The sequence below is a fragment of the Cryptomeria japonica genome, chromosome 4, assembly GCF_030272615.1.
Source record: "Cryptomeria japonica chromosome 4, Sugi_1.0, whole genome shotgun sequence".
Classification (NCBI taxonomy): domain Eukaryota; kingdom Viridiplantae; phylum Streptophyta; class Pinopsida; order Cupressales; family Cupressaceae; genus Cryptomeria; species Cryptomeria japonica.
Window position 1 is genome coordinate 777600185 of NC_081408.1, and position 17877 is coordinate 777618061.

Genomic DNA, 17877 nt, shown 5'->3' on the forward strand with positions numbered 1-17877 from the left:
GTGAGGGAAAAAGAGTTAGTACGAGGCACGATTAAGAAAGTGCATGTTGTGAAGAGGTATGACAATGTAAAATTGTAATTACCTTTGTTGAAAGTAGAGGAATGTAACAAAGATGGTTTTGGAGCAAAAGATTTTAAGGTGAATAGATATTTGTTTGCGCAGAGAGCAGCTGCAAACGAGTTTCTTCTTTCTTTCTAATGGTTGTATAAGCATTATTTTGCAGTTTGGAAAACCTTTCAAAAGAGAATGGTGGTTCGATCCGTATTCCATCAATTGTCTTCACTCTTGAAATAGCTGTGAATGTGAGCCCTTGCTTTTCAGTATTACCTATGTCAATGGTAGCTCTGTCTAATGTAAGACCTTGGGATTTGTGAATAGTGATGGCCCAAGACATTGTTAAAGGCACTTCCGTACGCCTGCCTCGCGTTATTGGCAAAATGGGTATGTCTTTTGGATGTGCTATATCCCATGGAGGTCCATTATAATCGTTGAATTGGACAACCACATATTTTGGCAAGTCTGGTGGTTTTGCATTGTTTTCATATACAATTTGTTTTATGAGACCAATAGCGCCATTAACAAGGCCAACTTTGATCCACAAGTTAGCTATTAACATCACTTGCTGATCAATAGAAAGTAATACTTCCAATGGTAGCTGTTCATTGGTGTCATATTTAGTATTTGTTTGCTTAGCAATTTTAGCTAAACTTAGAGCGACAGGCAAATTTAATTCTTTGAGCATTTTCCTGTTATGCAAGCGTGCAGATTCATTTGTTGCAAATAGGTGGATCGAAGAGTCGAAATCTTTCTTTTGTTGAATAGTTAATGTTGCATTTGTCTGGCACATCAGAAACTGCCAATCATGTTGGAGTGCTTGAGCGTTTCTTAAGTTGTGAAGAAGTGCTCTGAATTGTTGTTGTCTTATAGATGCACCTTGCTGGCGGAAAATAGTGTCCAATGTTATGACAATAGTAAAAGAATGCCATAAACTGAGGGCTCTAGAGTGCGAAGCATATATAGGTTTATCCATTACAGGGGGAAGCTGAGCAAGATCACCAACAAGAATCATGGACACGCCACCAAAGTTGTCATGTTGTTTGTTAGGGAATGCTTGGCATAAACGGTTATCTATCTTAAGTAGTAGTTTTGGGCCCAAAAAGCTCATTTCGTCTATCAGAATATATTTGATATGTTTCAATTGCTCTTGCAATGTCATTAATGACTGCCCTGTCAAAGGATGCATTTCTCTTATAGGTATGCGCAACCCTGCCTGGATTGTTGTCGCTTGTATATTAAATGCAACAACTCCTGTTGGTGCTAAAACAAGCAATGGGTTTGCCGTCATAGGTGGAGATATGTTTAATTCTTTTCTAATACAATCTATTAAAAATGATTTACCAGTGCCAGTAGTGCCTTGAACAATCATTCGTAAAGGTGTTGTTGCAGATTGATTATTATGATGTTGTAGAATAATGTTGAGCGCAACTTTTTGCTGAGGCGATAGCTGTTTTTTTTTTGTGTCTTGGCTGGAGATTTGCATGCTAGTGTGTTGGGATTTTAGCTTGTTTGTAGCTATGAACTGAAGGGCAGTGGAGTCTAGTTGATCAACCACAACAGTTGCTCCCCAAAAGTGGCTAATATCGTAATCACGACGGCCTAGCATTTGCAAATCATTCTGGACAAAGTTATTTGTAGCTCCCATTTGTGAGAGCTGCTCCCACTCGTACAGATTTGTATCATCTTGATGTTGGGAACCATTATTGTCACTGTCATCTTCATTTGGAAGGCTGCAATCATCTATAATCTGTTGATTTCCCAAATGGTTGTAATTTGTCTTTTTAAAGTTTTTCCAATTTTTTATAATTTGTTCCTTTGAAGCTCCTATTTCAGTTGGGATGTCACGGAATGGTTTGTATAGCAGCAATTCAGACAAACAAAAAAACTCAAACTGATTGGTATCTTCATTTGGAGGCTCTGTAAACTGAGGATATACAGTCACAATTGCTTTTTTATCCCTGATGTGCCATTTTGTTTTTTTGCGTTGAGAATTATATGAAAACCCTTGTGCTGATTGTAGCAAATTTGTTGCATTTAATTCAAAAGGGCGCTGCATATAAGAATGGATATAAGTTGTGGAAAGGTCAGCTCCATTATCTGATTTTATGACACAGTGCAGTATTTTTCTGCCAACATTTAGAGAGACAAATTGTCGGCTACAACTTAGAAGAGGCAATTTCTGTAACATATGGCAAGTTTCTTGTGCACTGATATCACGGTCTACTACTATGCCCATCATAAATTTCTGATATGTTAATAAAATGCTATCTTCAGATTTACTTGTATTTAGTATTGTTTTCAGTATTTCAATATAGGATTGCGATTTGTTTTCTGATTTTGAAGCATACTTTGAAATGTATTGGAGGACAGCTTTTTTTGAAGTGACTGGTTGACAATCAATATTAGCTCTCCATAGTGAAAGCATCCAAGGATTATGAATATTCAAACGATCATCATTCCTTGCAGGTTTATAGCATGGGTTGTTGTCATTATCAACTGTCAATGTAGACATGTCTTGTTGAACCCATGGAGCTTTGTAACGACATTCAAATGTGGGACCTTTTTTCTTGAGGCATGTATGTTCTGTACATTTTGTGTGTCTCTGTAAAGTATTAAGCAATGCTTCATAATCCAATGCAGCATCCATGGTGAAGATTTTTTTTGTATCAGCTAGGCAAGGGTCATCCATTGCAGTGTAGTGCATTGCATTCATGCGGTCTGCTGCAATGCGAGGATTCCAAGAAGAAACGTATTGGTCGAAGAAAGTTTTTGCCATCTGCACCTCATTATCATCTGTCCAATTAATGGTCTCCATATTTGGTGCTCCAGGGAGCCATAAGAAGCCATGAATATGGCCTGAGCCTCGATGTTGCCATTCATACCTATACCAATGATCCTTTGCTTGGAACAACTTTTGAATAACTTCTTCACGAAATATTGTAAATCTGTTGTGAAGGTATAATGCTGTTATATGTGGATTGTAGATCACATGGTCTGTAAGTTGTTTTCTTGTAAACTGTGTGGTTTGGCCATCATTTTCAGAGAAAAGCCTATGCAAATCAGGCCATTTGGTATCAGCTGAACTTAACATAAAGAACAGTGTTGGGGCCCCAATTGGAAGATCATTGCAGTAAGCTCTTTTCTAGATTTACGCCAATATGCACGGGTGCCTCGAAGTGTTGCACCAAAACGCAACAATTGATTAGGCAGCTGGTCATCAGGAGTGTTTTGCAATCGTCCATGGAGTGCTTCGATGGTGGTTGGGATAGACTCTCCCAAATTAGTTCTAATGAAGATAGCTGCAGATTGTTGCGAACGATGTCTCATAATTAGATTGTAAATATAATACCGAAATCTAACATGCTGCCCAAATCTTTGATCAGCATATCTAAGTAAGTGGAGAGCATATTCATGTAAATGAACATGCTTGATACGTGGCTGTAGTGGAAGTGCAACTCCAGATGGGAAAAGGGTTGGGAATGCCATGCTTAACAAGCCTATTGTATTATATTCATTTATCGGAGACAAGTTTATTTCAGGCCAAGGCATATTATTATTAGTATTAGCATCTAATTGCAAGGTTCTCTTAACCGTATCTAGTTCGCGGGGTGGAGCAGGTAGTTTTGGAATAAAAGACGATGACATATTTGCATCATATTCATTGCAATTGTCCAGAAGGTCTTTTGTTGGTGGAATACCTGTTACATCAGTATGTTCTTCTAAAGAGCGTAGCATATTTGATATATCTATTGTAGTATTAGGAAGCAGGTTGACAGCATCAAAGTCTATGACAACATCATTATAGTACTGGTCATGTTGTATTTTATAGCTCAATGCATCCATAACATGGAATTTATTCACATAACAATCATATTTTGTGCCTTGTATATTACTTCGGTGGACAATAAGAACTTCAAGGTCTTTTAGTCTTCATGGCAAGAGCTTTGCAATTTCTGAAATATCTTGGGGAAAACTTATTGTGTGACCAGAATATTTGTATTGGCCACCTTTTCCATGTCTGACTTGCAAAACAGGAGCAACCCTAGCTATAAGCATCTCTTCTACTTGGGTAAGTTTTTTTAACACAACAGGTTGCTCGCCTGGGTCTAAGTTATTTGCCAAGGAGAAACGATGAACACCATTTTCAGAAAAGCATCTTGAACAAATAATATGTTGTTGGTTCCCGCGTAGCAGCATTCCAATATATCTTTCCTTACAAATACTACATGTTTGAAGCATGGACAGTGAATCAATGCGATGGCGGAAGGCTTGCAATGTTTGAATGTACTGTACAGAAGAGAAACAATTTGTTGTGCATTGTTGTGTTGTTGTAGGCTGCAATATTGTCTGATGGTATAGAGGTTGCCTATTTTGTGTTACATGTTTCTGTTGTAGTTTGCTACTATGCAATGAAGGTTGTTGTATTTGCTGTGATACAATACTGTTCTGGCCAGATGAGAAAGGAAGGCTTTGATTTAGAATAAGCGAATCTGAATCCATCATCTGTGGGGTGTCGCATGGTGTAGGTGTAGGCAAGAGCATTTTGTGTTTCATTCGCTCCAGGCGACGCTTTTTAGAGATTTCTTCTCTATGTTGTGTATAATAGCAACAATTTTGTTCTCTTTTTTTCGCTTTCCTAAGATTGCATCCTTGCGGTGTGTTCTGCATTAATATTTAAGACAATTTAAATGAACAGAGCATATAAGATGTTGAGTGTGCAAGAAACAACCGGTAAAGATAGTGTCTATGTTGTAATCTATATAGTTACATTTGAAACTTCTGTTTGATGCAATCTTTGAATTGCACATGTTAAATACTTTTGCACAAAGATTAAGCACATGACCATACAGATAACTATACATGCTTTGAGACATGTATGCACATAAAAGAATATGGGTAGAGACAAGGTTACTTACATATGTAGGTACATAACTTTCAAGAGACACAATGTTGTGCATGTTCATATCTATGCACCGTGAGTGGCTTCCTTTGTGTGAGCATGTTTATAGGTGTGTGGTACTTTGCAGCTATGTCAAAATGTGTTTGTATGGTTTTTCTTTATAAATGTATATACCAATTTTCATGATATACACATACATGTGTACGTATCTCTATACAGAAGCACAAGCACATACATACAATCATTTATGCAGTGGTGCATACATGCACATAAAAAAGATGTTGCAGATGGATTTATTTACGTATGCAGGCACATAACTTTCAAGATATATAAGATTGTTCATGTGTATATATATCTGTTGTGAATGCCTTCCTTTGTATGTACATGTATAGAGATGCATATATGGTTGTATGTATGTGAGTATGCAGCTGTGGAGGACGATATGTATGCATGTACGTGTATGGAAATATATGTAAATGGACATAGAAATCTATAGGTATCTTTGTATATCGTGATACATAAATGGAGATATTTATCTTTATGCATGGCGGTAAATATTGGAGAGAACATATAAGGCAACAAACATTTACATAAATTGAATGAATACAAAGAAGAATATGAAAGCTGTTGGATGTTCAAAACTTGCATTTTAATTTACAGTTCAACATTAATGAGAAGCATAAGTGTGTCTGGACCAAGCATCAAAACGTATCTAAAAGGATTCAAAATATTACAATAAAAGAAAGAGATAAGTCAACAAAATGCTTTGAATATATAATAACAATAAACATAAAAGAACATTGTACAAGATATTGACATTGCAGATTATAATTTGAAATGGGCAGGGAAAGCGTGGTGAAATAGTACAATATAGAAATCATGATTTTGAGATCAGGAAATGTGTTAAAACAACATAGGTTGGAGCTATTGGTTCTTGTTTTAATATTTGCGTCAATGTGTAATCTGTATGGTTTGTTTCTTATCATATTTGTACAGCATAGTATAAATATAGTTATAAAAAATAAGTTTTTTTGGAAAACATGGTTGTTCAATAATTACATAACATAAAAAGGCACAAAAGGATCTAAGATAATAAGCTGGAAAGGAGGGAAACTGCATTTGATTTTTTTTTGTATGATTGGAAGCATGACAGAACAAAAGCAATGTCAAAAACCAAAAGTCCTAGGCAGCCCAAAAAACACTTTAGATAGTGTTGATATAGACAACGACCGATAATTTAGTTCTATTTGTCAATGACCACTAAAAACTAGGAACAAGCTATATATTGTATGAAGATCAAAAGGCACGTGGAAAGCATCACTATCCAATTGGTTTGGAACTATGCAGTTGTAGTCATCTGAGCAATCTCTGCAAGCAGAAGAGCACTTTCAGCCTGGTAATCAATTCTGGCAACTTTGGTTATCGTTGCTTTGAGCCTGGGTTCTAAATTGTACATGTCTGTTGTAATAGAGAGTGTGAAAACAAAGGAAGACAAAAGGACATGCTTGATAATGGACTGAGGTGTTTTTTGTGTAGTCAAATCGTACTGCAGCATGTAAAGCTCCTTGGCAGATATTTGCAGTATATTTGTGCCAACCTCATCAAAGGCAGTAGCCCAAAGAGCCCCTGTATGATCTTGGAGCTTCATCTACAATAAGTATTTGTAATTGCATTCTGGCACAACAGTTTGACATCTTGAACAAAACCATTGATTATCACTTTGCTGGGTGCATTTCTTTTTACATTCTTTTCCATTAAATTTCAAAGGGCAGGTTGGATAGCAAAAAGAATCAGTTTTAATGATTCTCACAACAGCCCTAATAGTACTTTCAACTGTTTCAGAGAGAACACTTGTACGCTCTAAAACAGCTATGATTGTCATCCTACTGTATTGTGAGTTAAGCTGGCCAGCAACACACGATAGCGGTAAAAGGGCATTTGAAATCTTTCCTCTTGACATAAGTGTCTCTGTTTCAGGTATAGAAGGGTTTATATTTAGAGTTGTTGCTGTGGTTGTGTTGACCACCTTTCCATTGAAATAACCAACACGAGCATTTCTGACTGCAAGGACAACAGCTGTTTGGGTTGTGTGCATGCTCTTCAAATCTTCACCTAGCCCTTGCCATGTTTCTCCCCATAAGTTAACATCAATAGTAAAAGTTGAGGCATCATTTATTTTTACAATTCTCTTTGTTACTTCGCTTCCATCCTTCCTGCGAATTAATGAGGGTTCTCCAACAGCAACTACAATACCAATAACATCAACTAAAGTGTTGTTGGTGCAGTATGTAATTTCATTGATTGGTGTGAATTGAGAATTATTTGCTTCACTTTCAACAACATCATCACAATGCTTCAATATTGAATTGTTGTCCAAAGTTATCTCAAGATGGCTGTTAAGCTTATTCCATTTAGTGTTAGCTTCTTTAACGCAACCTTTTGACACAGTATAATATGTTCCTGGTTCAACCCTATGATAATGCATTTCTGCTACATCGCCAAAGCAAGTTATTCTAATTTCAGTACCTTCACCATCTATCATGTCAAAGCTAAATACTTGGCCAGTGGACTTTGGTGTACTATATTGATGCATCTTCCTCTTGTTTGTCACACGCCCCTTTATTGTCCATTTATTTTGGAAGGGGTTCAAGGCTTTAATCGGGCTGATATTAACAGAAGATTCATGCTGCACAGGTGGGAGGTGAATTCCAAATTTAAGGGATCGTTTAGTTGTGGCAGGTGTGTCTCGACCCAACATTTGTTGTTCTTGCTCTTTAAACAGATATCTAGGTTTCCCAAGCAATGGAGAATTGGTAAATTTGACAGCAAGGCTGAATATTATTATAGTCCTGTAAAATGAACAAAATAAGAGGTTGAATAATCTGGGTAGTGTGGAAAGGGAGATTTGAAAAGGCAAGAACAAACTAGCATAACATATAGAGGGCCATACCTTGAGTTCCAAACATTTCTACAAGCATAAGCTGTCAATGATAGGATAGTGCCAATCTTTAATGTCTCTAAAAGCAGCAAACCACTATACTTAGGTGGGAGGATCGCCAATTGCATGTGTGTGGCATCAGACAAAACAACCTTATACCGGGCATTGTCATTTTCATCGTCTATCAATTTTTCAAAAGACAAAAGCTGAAGCACTGGAGAGGGGACATCATCCCTAGCGTTGATGCAGAGCAGTGCATGTGGAGTCAATTGTAGATGTAGTTCCACTTCCTACAAGGATAATAGAAGACAACCAAATAGATACACAAGGTCATGTACATTCATACGCATTGGCATGGGCACGACAGCCCTTTTTTTTTTTAAGCTTCCAATTTGTATTACTAGCTATGTGTGTTTTTGTTTACAGGTGTTTTTTTTGTGTGCATGGACAGATTATAGATTGATGTATTGAAGCATACAAGTGCACAAGGACAATGCAGAGAACAGCTGTTTCAATTTATTTATATATATAAATACGTAAACAGATGCAAAAAAATAGTTCAAGCAGTGACATATGTTGGTATATGCACTTGCATTGATGGATGAGAAGTCTACGGAAAACTAAAGAACAAATAGAGATATAATCTTTGTAAATAATATGAATAAGAGAAAAAAAATGTATAAACAAGCTCACCGAAGTTTCTGTAGAAGGTTGTTGCGAGGCAGCAGGAGAGGCCATCGGAGATGACATGGTGGCCACTGTGTTTGAGAGATGAGGAATGGGGTTTTGAACGGTGAAATAGTGAGTCTATGTCACAACAATTAAAACAAGTGAATATATTTTAATGGTAAGCACAACTCATATTGCACTTGGGATCAAGAGAAAATATTCAGTCCAACGAGATCGCAATGAAATTTCAAAGTTACAATCAGCAATGTATATGTATAGTTAGAAGACAAGCACTTATCAAGAATACTTGGAATATCTTTGTCTGCTTTCAAAGAGTTTTAGTGAAAGGAAAAATAGAAAACGCTCTAATCAGCGATAAAACAAGTGCTGCATAGATACAATAAATGCTTTTTAGACTCCAGTAAATTTCTAATTACTTATATATGCACAAATGTTCAATATTTAGGTTTAGTTGGCTACATCCCTGTTGGTTATTTTGTGATGTATTTATAATACATTAGTATAGCATATTTGTCTTAAGTGTGCTTTTTGATTCGGTGAATCCTGTAAATATGTGTGAAAAAAACAATTATATTCCGACGTGATAAGCTACATTAGATGAAATTAATGAAATAGAATGAATTTGGTATTTGGTTTTGCTGGCCATTTAAGGCTGTACATAAAATGCGAACAAAGTTAAATTTATTTCATAGCTTCCTAAATGTACGATGTTCAGAGTATTTAGTTGGAGGGTCAGTTTCGTAGCGATCGATGGGTATAATTAATTCACAAATCTTAAGACATGCTATGCTATCCGAATTTAAATTTAAATGGTCAATAAATGCGTCTTTTGATATTCTGTATTTTTTTTTCACTGGAAGACATACGGTTCAACACTACAGAGGTCTAAGTGGCAAATCCTAAAACTCTTAATTCTTTGTCCATTCTTCTTCTATAGAAATATTCCTTCATGCTTTAACTTAAGTAGATTTTCATAATTCAAGACCTGCAATCTTCGGAGTTATGGCCATTTCCAAGAAGGAAAAGAAAATGGAAGTTTACGAGAACTTGGAGAAGATTGAGCAATTGGAGAAGGAACTTATGGTAAGGTATACAAAGTGAAGGACAGTAACACAGGTCAGTTTTTCGCGCTTAAGAAGCTCAAGATCGAGAATAATGATGAGGGAGTTTCTATCAGCACACAAAGGGAGATATTACTCTTAAGGGCACTTTCTAATAGCTCTTACATTGTAAGGTAAGAAATGTATACACCACCTCAATGTAAACTGTCAATTTGCAAAAAAAAACTACACAAATACTTCAAAAAAAATTGTGTATGAGTTTTGGGTTTCACAAACAATGAATTGACTCTGCATTGGATGTTTTATCAGATTGGTTTCTCGCAAGCTTTACTTTTTAAGGCGAGAGGGGCGTAACCCACTTGAATAACCATTAAAAAGCTTATGTTAAAACAATGTATAGAAGAATTGAAATATGATGTCATCTTACCATCTTAGTGACCCATTATCATGTTTAAGTTCTGTGGTACTGAGTGTTTCTCTAAAATTTAGCGAGCTTAAAAGTCATAAGTATCAAGATAACCATCGTCAAACAAAATAAAATAATAATCAAACTACGAGAAAATTGGCGTAGAAGTTAAAACCACAGGGCAATATGGGCGGATTTAGCCATCGATAAAACCCTAAGAACAAAGGTATCTGCAAGTTATGCAACTTCAAAACATACTAAACATGCATGTTTTAAATTTGCCTCTTATACAGTGATGTTAAACAGAACTATACAGATTTTATTATCACAGTAGAGTATATTAATTTTTTGGCTGATAGAATAGTTCATGGAAGTCTGTTGCCTTCATGGAGACCCTGTATTAAAACTTGTTAATAACATTGGGGTACATCCCTGTTGGTTATTTTGTGATGTATTTATAATATATTAGTATAGCATATTTGTCTTAAGTGTGCTTTTGATTCAGCAAATCCTGTAAATATGTGTGGGAAAAACAATTATATTTGGATGTCTTTGAGTTTGACAAATATCTCTAAATTTAACTTTGTTTTATCATCTGTATTACCAGATATGTTTTCTTCCCTCCAAAAGCAATGCATTTATATGAAATCCCCTATTCAACAGCTATACTGATGAATTAGTATTTTATTGTAGGCTATTGGACGTGAAACAAATAAGGAACAAAGTGGGTAAGCTCCTTCTATATTAAATTCTTAGGAAATAGGTTCTTATATTCCCTCAGCAACTCCACCACCTGTTCACAGTCTATTCATGCCAATAAGCTACAATACTAACCATTTTAGGGAACTCACCTGCAAACTTGAAACAAATATTCAGAGCTTCTGTCCTTTTCTCCTTTGATTCAGCAAATGTAAACAGGGCAAAGAAATCACCTTCTTCTTGCAAAAACCGAAACAAGCAGCAAACATTACATGAGAAAACTAAAGAAAACAACAAGGGAAAAAACCAGGCTTAGATCCCACAAAGAAAAACATCTCACTCACCTGCAAATTGCAAAGAAGTGTGCAACAGAAGATTACGAACGCAGTAGTGGAGAAGGTGGATCTACACTTCACATAAAATGACCAAAATGACTGGAAAACAAGCAAGGATGTAAACAAGTAAAGCAACACCTCGTTCAACGCAACGCTAGTTTCCAAAAAACAGCAAGGATGTAAACAAAGAAGAGCTCTGCGAGAGCTAGAGTCCCTGCCAAATGCAAGAAATATTAGTGAATATATTGGAGTAAATCTGTTTTGTATAGAGTCCCTGCCAAATGCAAGAAATATTAGTGAATATATTGGAGTAAATCTGTTTTGTATAGAATAGCTTGCGCATGTGTTTTGTAAATATTAATGGAACTAAATTTAGCATTATTTTGTAATATAATGCTAAATGGATAGCACAAGCATCAATCAAAACTAAGAAACCAGTCATTATAGCTGTGGCCAGATAGAATCAGAACTATTGGTGGAGGAACAGTGTTGTATATTGCTATGCACTTGCTGCGCACATTATGTGCAAAATATGTTAGTAGAGACAAGGCAAATGATTTGTTTCCTGAATGCTATATAGTGAATACATCGCAAAGAGATTCTCTTAATTTTTTGGAAGGATTTCTCTTGTAACTTTTAACAATAAAATTTTCAAAACGCTTATGGTTATGGCTTGTTCTTGAAAGAGGCAAGTTCTGGAAAATGGGAAAATAATTTATATGAACATTGTGCTGTCAAGCTAGGCATTATGATAGATATCATACTTTTAACAGAATATACTATAACCTATATATGAAGTTGCAGTACATAAAAAAAGTCTACAATAAAAAACTGTCTCTAAAAATAATCTATGTTTGAAAATGAAAAATTCTTTAATTTAATTATGAAAAGTAGGGGAAAAAAAAGTTTTCACATTTGTTGTCTTCATAATACTTGTATAGCTGCAGGTAAATGCCAGTTTATCATTTCTGATGTAAGCCTTACACAGTATTCATACCAGATTTTATTCTATTGGGATTTTTTTAAACTCTTATTGTTCTTTTGTTTGAACAACGATAAAGCAAACTATTCATAGGAAGTTTCATATGAAGTTAGAGTATGGCATTGATCTCTTCATCTTTAAGCATTGGCTATTTTCAGAGATAGTTTTGATGCCATACCATTTTTAGGTTTCTAAACTTTTAGCTTTACCTGTAGCATCACTTATTCTTGAAACTGTTCATTGTTTGCCCCACTCTTAAAACAGCTTACAAATTCTTTAGTATATGGAATTATAAAGCTAGGCATTCTAATAGGTACCATGCATTTAGGTTGAATAAATTAATTTAGAAACATTGTGTATAATTCAAAGCTTGATAGATTGATATTATTATGTTTTTGGTTCAGCTCTTCCCTATTAGTTTGTGCAAATTGAAGGTAAATTTTTTGCCTTTTAATTGGCTTGTTATATTTTTCATGGTGCTCATGAAAAATAAATCCCAAAACTTAAAATGTGTAGCTATTTAAGGTATGCTCACACATACACATTCATAATTGTAAATTTTATTCATTTAAGCTGAGAGTAGCTTCTGAGGTCAATTTATATAGTAATCGTTGCATTATATTATTCGAAGTTGTAAACAAAAGTTCTTGACTAACAATTAAAAATCTGTCATTTACTCTTCTTATTTTCTTGGGTTGCAGTATTAGATTTTACAAGTGAGGCGGCAATAGATGACGCTTGGATGCCATTTTCTTATTTGAGTGAATTAAATTACCTTCTTGGTGCTAGTAATTTTCGTATTTGAAGAAGAGGATGGAGTTGATTGAAAAGTTGTTGTTGAATCAATATCTGGATCTGTCATGACTTGTGGAGTTGTGTTTGGAGATTCTCATGCTGCACCTCCTAGGTAAATCTTTCAACAAGAGAAGGAAGGTGGTTGCACATAATTCCTATAAAATTATTTGAGTCATCTATATGGCAAAGAAATCAAATATAAATTTATGTTTCCACACCTTAACTAAATTGATTGACTGTCAGAGGTGCATGGTATTAGCTCCAAGTTTCTAAGAGTCCAGATCTTGTTTTTAACTTTATGGCTTTGGTTTGCCAGTCTTGCACTGTGCACTACATCAGTAAACTTTATGACTTCGGCTTGCCAGTGTTGCACTGTGTACTATATCATTTACTGATATAGGAAAACTCAGTGGTTGAGTAATTAAAAGTTTTGGACTTGAATAAATCATAGTGAAAGCAAGCCCATGTTAATTTATGATAAGATCCATTGCAAAAACTCATCAATTATATTGAGTTAGAAACTTGGGCGAGTAATACAACACGGGTATGGCAATTTTCAATGTGTATTTGCAGTTTTCAAATTAAAAATATATCAGAAACTGGAAAGAGACTACTTTGGAAAATTGGAATGATTTCAACCTTGAACATAGAAAATACATTTGCTAAGGTTGATTTTTTGTATATAGATTGAAATGTTCTCATAGAGATTGGTTTCCAGTGGCCTTCTTAAGACTACTTGTTTATCCGTTTTGGCTACTAAATACAAACTAGTTATGCAGATGTTGGGACAACCAGCTTTCCATGTGCAGCTAGAATCTTTAAAAGTCTATAATGAAGAATGGGATAACCAACATTCGGATTATGTAGAAATAAAAGCACCAACTGTTTATAGCTTTGGCATCTCTCTAGTTAGTGAAAATTGGAGATAAGAATAGAAAGTGCACCTCAATGGGTGCTTAAAATTGTTTTTTGCATTGTTCTAGAGGTTAATGAAGGAATAGGAAAAAGAAAAGCAGCGACCATACCTATAGCCAAAGATATGTGTTCAAAAAGTATTTCCTCAAGCATGAATCCTAGTAATATTGTATATTGGTTGTACTTGTTGTGTACCTACACACATTATACAAACTGTGTTAGTAGAGACAAGGCACACCATTTGTTTTTTGAATGTTGTGTAATGAATAAAACACAAAGAAATTCTTTTAATTTTTTGGAAGGATTTATCAGCTAATTTTTAACAATAAATTTATAGAATGCCAGCAAAAATATAATGAATAAACAGTAAATGCTAGTTATTTTTTTATTTTTTATTGTTAAAAATCGATGAGAAAATCTTATGGCATTCAACAAATAGTTCATGTGCCTCGTCTCTACTAACACATTTTGTATGACATTGGTAGGTATGGTGACCGATTTTCTTGTTTCTATTTCTTTTTCTAGCTCTATTAGATCAGTCCTTTGATTTCATAAGTTTAGCTCTATGACTATTTTTAGTTTTATGAATTTCTTCATTTGGCTCTTCCATGATCTATAGTTCAAACTCTACATTGTCAGTATTCTACTATCCAAACAACTTGTGATTTGTTTACAATATGAAATAATGCAAAAATGTAGACATTAGCTTGCTTCTACAAACAATATTGTTGATAAGCACAATTCAAAATCAGTTGCATTACATGTGTTGTACTTCACAACTACATTAGCTTGCTTTGTCAAACAACACTGCTGATAAGCACAGTATTGCATTGATGAATTAAAATAGAATCTTTATATATAGAAGAAATATAGTATTCTCGATTAAATTCTTCTATTGTTGTGCATATGAGATCCTTGGTGGGAGATCACTTGTCGGTTATGTTGAAAGTCTATCTATAGTGGTTACAGAAAACCTAGTTGAATGGAATTAACTTAAATGAAAAATTATAGAAAACCCCAAAATTCAAATCTGTGGAAGACATGTGTGATATTGTAAAGCTCAATTGACTGGAATGAAGCTGAATGCAAAAGTATAGCAAAGCCCAAAATTCAAATCCTAAAGGCATGTTAGATATTGATACTTGAGCTGATGAAAACTAAATGCAAAATTGTAGCAAAGCCCGAAATTCAAATTATCATAACAAATGTTTAGCATTGAAAGCCTACTTGAATGGTATGATATAAAAAAATAAAACATAAGTTACGGTAAAACCCAAAATTCAAATCCACAGAAAACTTGTCTGGTATTAAAAGCTAATTGAATGGAATAAACATAAACCTAAAACTATGGCAAAACCCCATATTCAGATCTCCATAAGACATGTTATGTACTGGAAGAGCCACAGAATCTGCCGTAAATCATAGAACTATTCCAACTTTATGTGGCAAGGAAAGAATTCTCCGGCTCTTTGAATCCACTCAAACCTCAATTAAAAATAAGTCACCCTCTAAAGATTTCATGCTTTAAACAAATTTTCAAACTAAGGATCCAAATGCCGAAATTGTAGAAGACAAGGATCACAATATATATACTCTGTTTCTAAATCTTGGACTAGAAAGATTTCTGCACAACAAAGTCTAACATGAACGAATTGGGCGGATTATAGATTCAACATAACTCAGAATTCGGACTCAAAATTGAATATAAATGCACACATATTATAATCAAACTTGTAGATTTGCAGGAAATTAAGCTCTGGCAATGATATCAGACAAACAATGAACCTAACCTGTAGTCAAAGCAGGGTATCTAGTGAGCTCCTGTCGGTAGTTGTCGATGAAGCTGGCGACGTATAGAGTCTGGTAAAGGGCTTGAGCCTACTGACGCTAGCAAACACAAACAGAAGGAGAAAGTTAAGACAATACAACAACATCTAATGTGCTCAATGTTTTATCCTGATTCTAGTTGTAGGGTTTCGCAGACAAAATGCATTAAAAAAACAAATTCTAGTTACCTACGTATGAGGGGAAACATTACAATTTATTTTCCTAATTGTTATAAATCTACAAAACGAATTCTGAGACAACACTGCACCTTTAATCATGGAAAGCAAACACCCTAACTACAGGGTTTCGTTGATGAAATGCAGGAAGACAAACAAAAACTTACTTGCGAATGAAGGGAACATTACCACTTGAATCCCATAATTATTGATAGACCACAAAATGAATTTTGTAACAGAACTAGGGCTCCATCCATGAAAGGTTGAAGAAACTAAAAATCTAATTACAAGTTTGAATAATAAAATAAACAAATACAGAATTCCACTCAATTGGGTATGAAGGGAGAATAAAATTTTTAAGTTACCCGTATGTGCCTTCTTCAATCTGTTTGAGCTTTTCGAAGCAATGTACGCTGTGAGAACACCATGCAAGGGCTTGCTTCAAATTGAGCTAAACAAAAAACAATACGAGCTAAATCCCTACTCCGTGCTTCTTAATTGTTACATCAGCAAATGATGAATTGGCCTGTAACTGCAGTGTACAGGTGTTACGAAGACAACACGTGAAATAAATGCCATTGCCCAGTTGATGCCCGGCGAAATAAACCCTTCGAGTTTGCAACATGCGAAGTAATGTTTCCAACTGGCAGTAATAAATGGTAATTATGAATGTGTGTCCGGTCAAATAAATGTCATTGCCAAGCAAGTGGCAACTTTCCGACAAGTGAACTATAAGCCGCCTTTTTTCCCGATGCCTTTTCCGGATGGCTAACACTTTCCCGACAAGCAAACCCCCATACAAAAAGCCTATCGGCTTAATTAAACTAGCAGTTGCATGCTTTGTGCCCGCAACAGGAAGCCGATAGGCGGAGTTTGTGTAAATGGAAGATAGGTACTTTTAAAACTGTACCATTACATTTGATCATTTTTATTTATTAGTGAGGTAGAAAAGAAAGAGATAAATGTTTAAAAGGAGATTGTTAATCTAGCATTTGAAATATTTTAATATAGAAAAGCAATTTTCTGGCAAAGTGTGTCATATTCATAATTAGGCAGAAAACAATGATCTAATGTGAAAAAATTCTGTTTTTTGAATCACTAAATTAGAATGATGGAAAGTGGGCATTGTATGACGAAGTCTAAACAAGTGAATAAAAATTCTAAGATGAGAATTGTTCTGAATCATTGAGCATACAAGCTGGAACTGCGAGTGTTGTGTGGATGTCATTTAAAGAAATGAGTAGCACAAAGTAGAATGTCCAAAATTAAATATCATTAAAATTCTCAATGATACATTATAACAAACTATGCATTTATAGAAAGAATTCTTCATTTATCTCATAATAGTCTATTTATTTCATACAGAGTGGTTTTCAACAACCCTTTAGCGCTTTCAAAAAAGGAAGTTCCAGTGAAGATTATAAGTTAGTGGAATAAAAAGTATATTCATTTACTGTTTATTAATTTAAAAGCGACTTTTATTAAATACAGTAACATTCTAGGACACGTCTATTCTGGCTTCAAAACGACAGTACGGATTGACTAACATGCGTGTTAGTCGTGCGTTTTACATCATCAATTTTGCAATAAATGACTGCAATTGACTAACACGTCGCTATCACGCTGTACAAAAGATCTGTTTTACTTGTATGCCTAGGCACAGATACATCATGACCAAAACAACATATTATATAGGACAGTGTACATGCACTCAAATTCTTTGAAATGAATATGCACCTTATTTGTTCTAAATTTTTGTGCCCATTTTTAGGGAATGTTTGGATTAGCCAATAGGCTATATTTTGTAATATCTTTCACCAGGAAAGTTGTCTCATACTGGAAAAAAATCTTCCAAATAGTTCAAACAATCCTTGCCTCAGTCTTGAAAACAAATTTTGACTCAACAGCCAATATTTTCATTTAAAAGGCTGCAAAAACCTTATCTCAAGCTCAAGAATCTAGTAGCTCTAAAATCACAATATTTTTACATCACTTTTTATTTATTGTTAAAAGATTGATCCAGTAGCTTAGGAAGATTGATTTTGGTTCGTCTCATTTTTTAGGAAATTCTGTTTTGACAGGGTTTCATAATATTT

At 34.9% G+C, this 17877-nt stretch overlaps 2 protein-coding genes and 1 long non-coding RNA gene across 3 annotated transcripts; all 3 read right to left on the minus strand.

Annotated features, from left to right (window-relative positions):
* Nucleotides 1–133: 133 nt before the first annotated feature.
* LOC131027125 (uncharacterized) lies at nucleotides 134–3900 on the minus strand. Its single transcript, XM_059219501.1, has 2 exons — nucleotides 3210–3900; nucleotides 134–3135 (listed from the first exon to the last, which is right to left on the minus strand). The coding sequence occupies exons 1-2, from the start codon at nucleotides 3898–3900 to the stop codon at nucleotides 134–136; spliced, it is 3693 nt and encodes a 1230-aa protein (XP_059075484.1).
* A 2396-nt stretch (nucleotides 3901–6296) lies between these two features.
* Nucleotides 6297–8633, minus strand: LOC131875390 (replication protein A 70 kDa DNA-binding subunit C-like). The gene is made up of 4 exons (XM_059219502.1): nucleotides 8589–8633; nucleotides 7908–8185; nucleotides 6768–7806; nucleotides 6297–6605 (listed from the first exon to the last, which is right to left on the minus strand). Exons 1-4 carry the CDS (start codon nucleotides 8631–8633, stop codon nucleotides 6297–6299), a joined length of 1671 nt encoding a protein of 556 aa, XP_059075485.1.
* A 2731-nt stretch (nucleotides 8634–11364) lies between these two features.
* On the minus strand, nucleotides 11365–15655 carry LOC131874806 (uncharacterized). The gene is made up of 3 exons (XR_009372168.1): nucleotides 15569–15655; nucleotides 13889–13973; nucleotides 11365–11596 (listed from the first exon to the last, which is right to left on the minus strand). It is a non-coding gene; the product is annotated as an uncharacterized LOC131874806 (long non-coding RNA).
* Between the last annotated feature and the right edge of the window lie 2222 nt (nucleotides 15656–17877).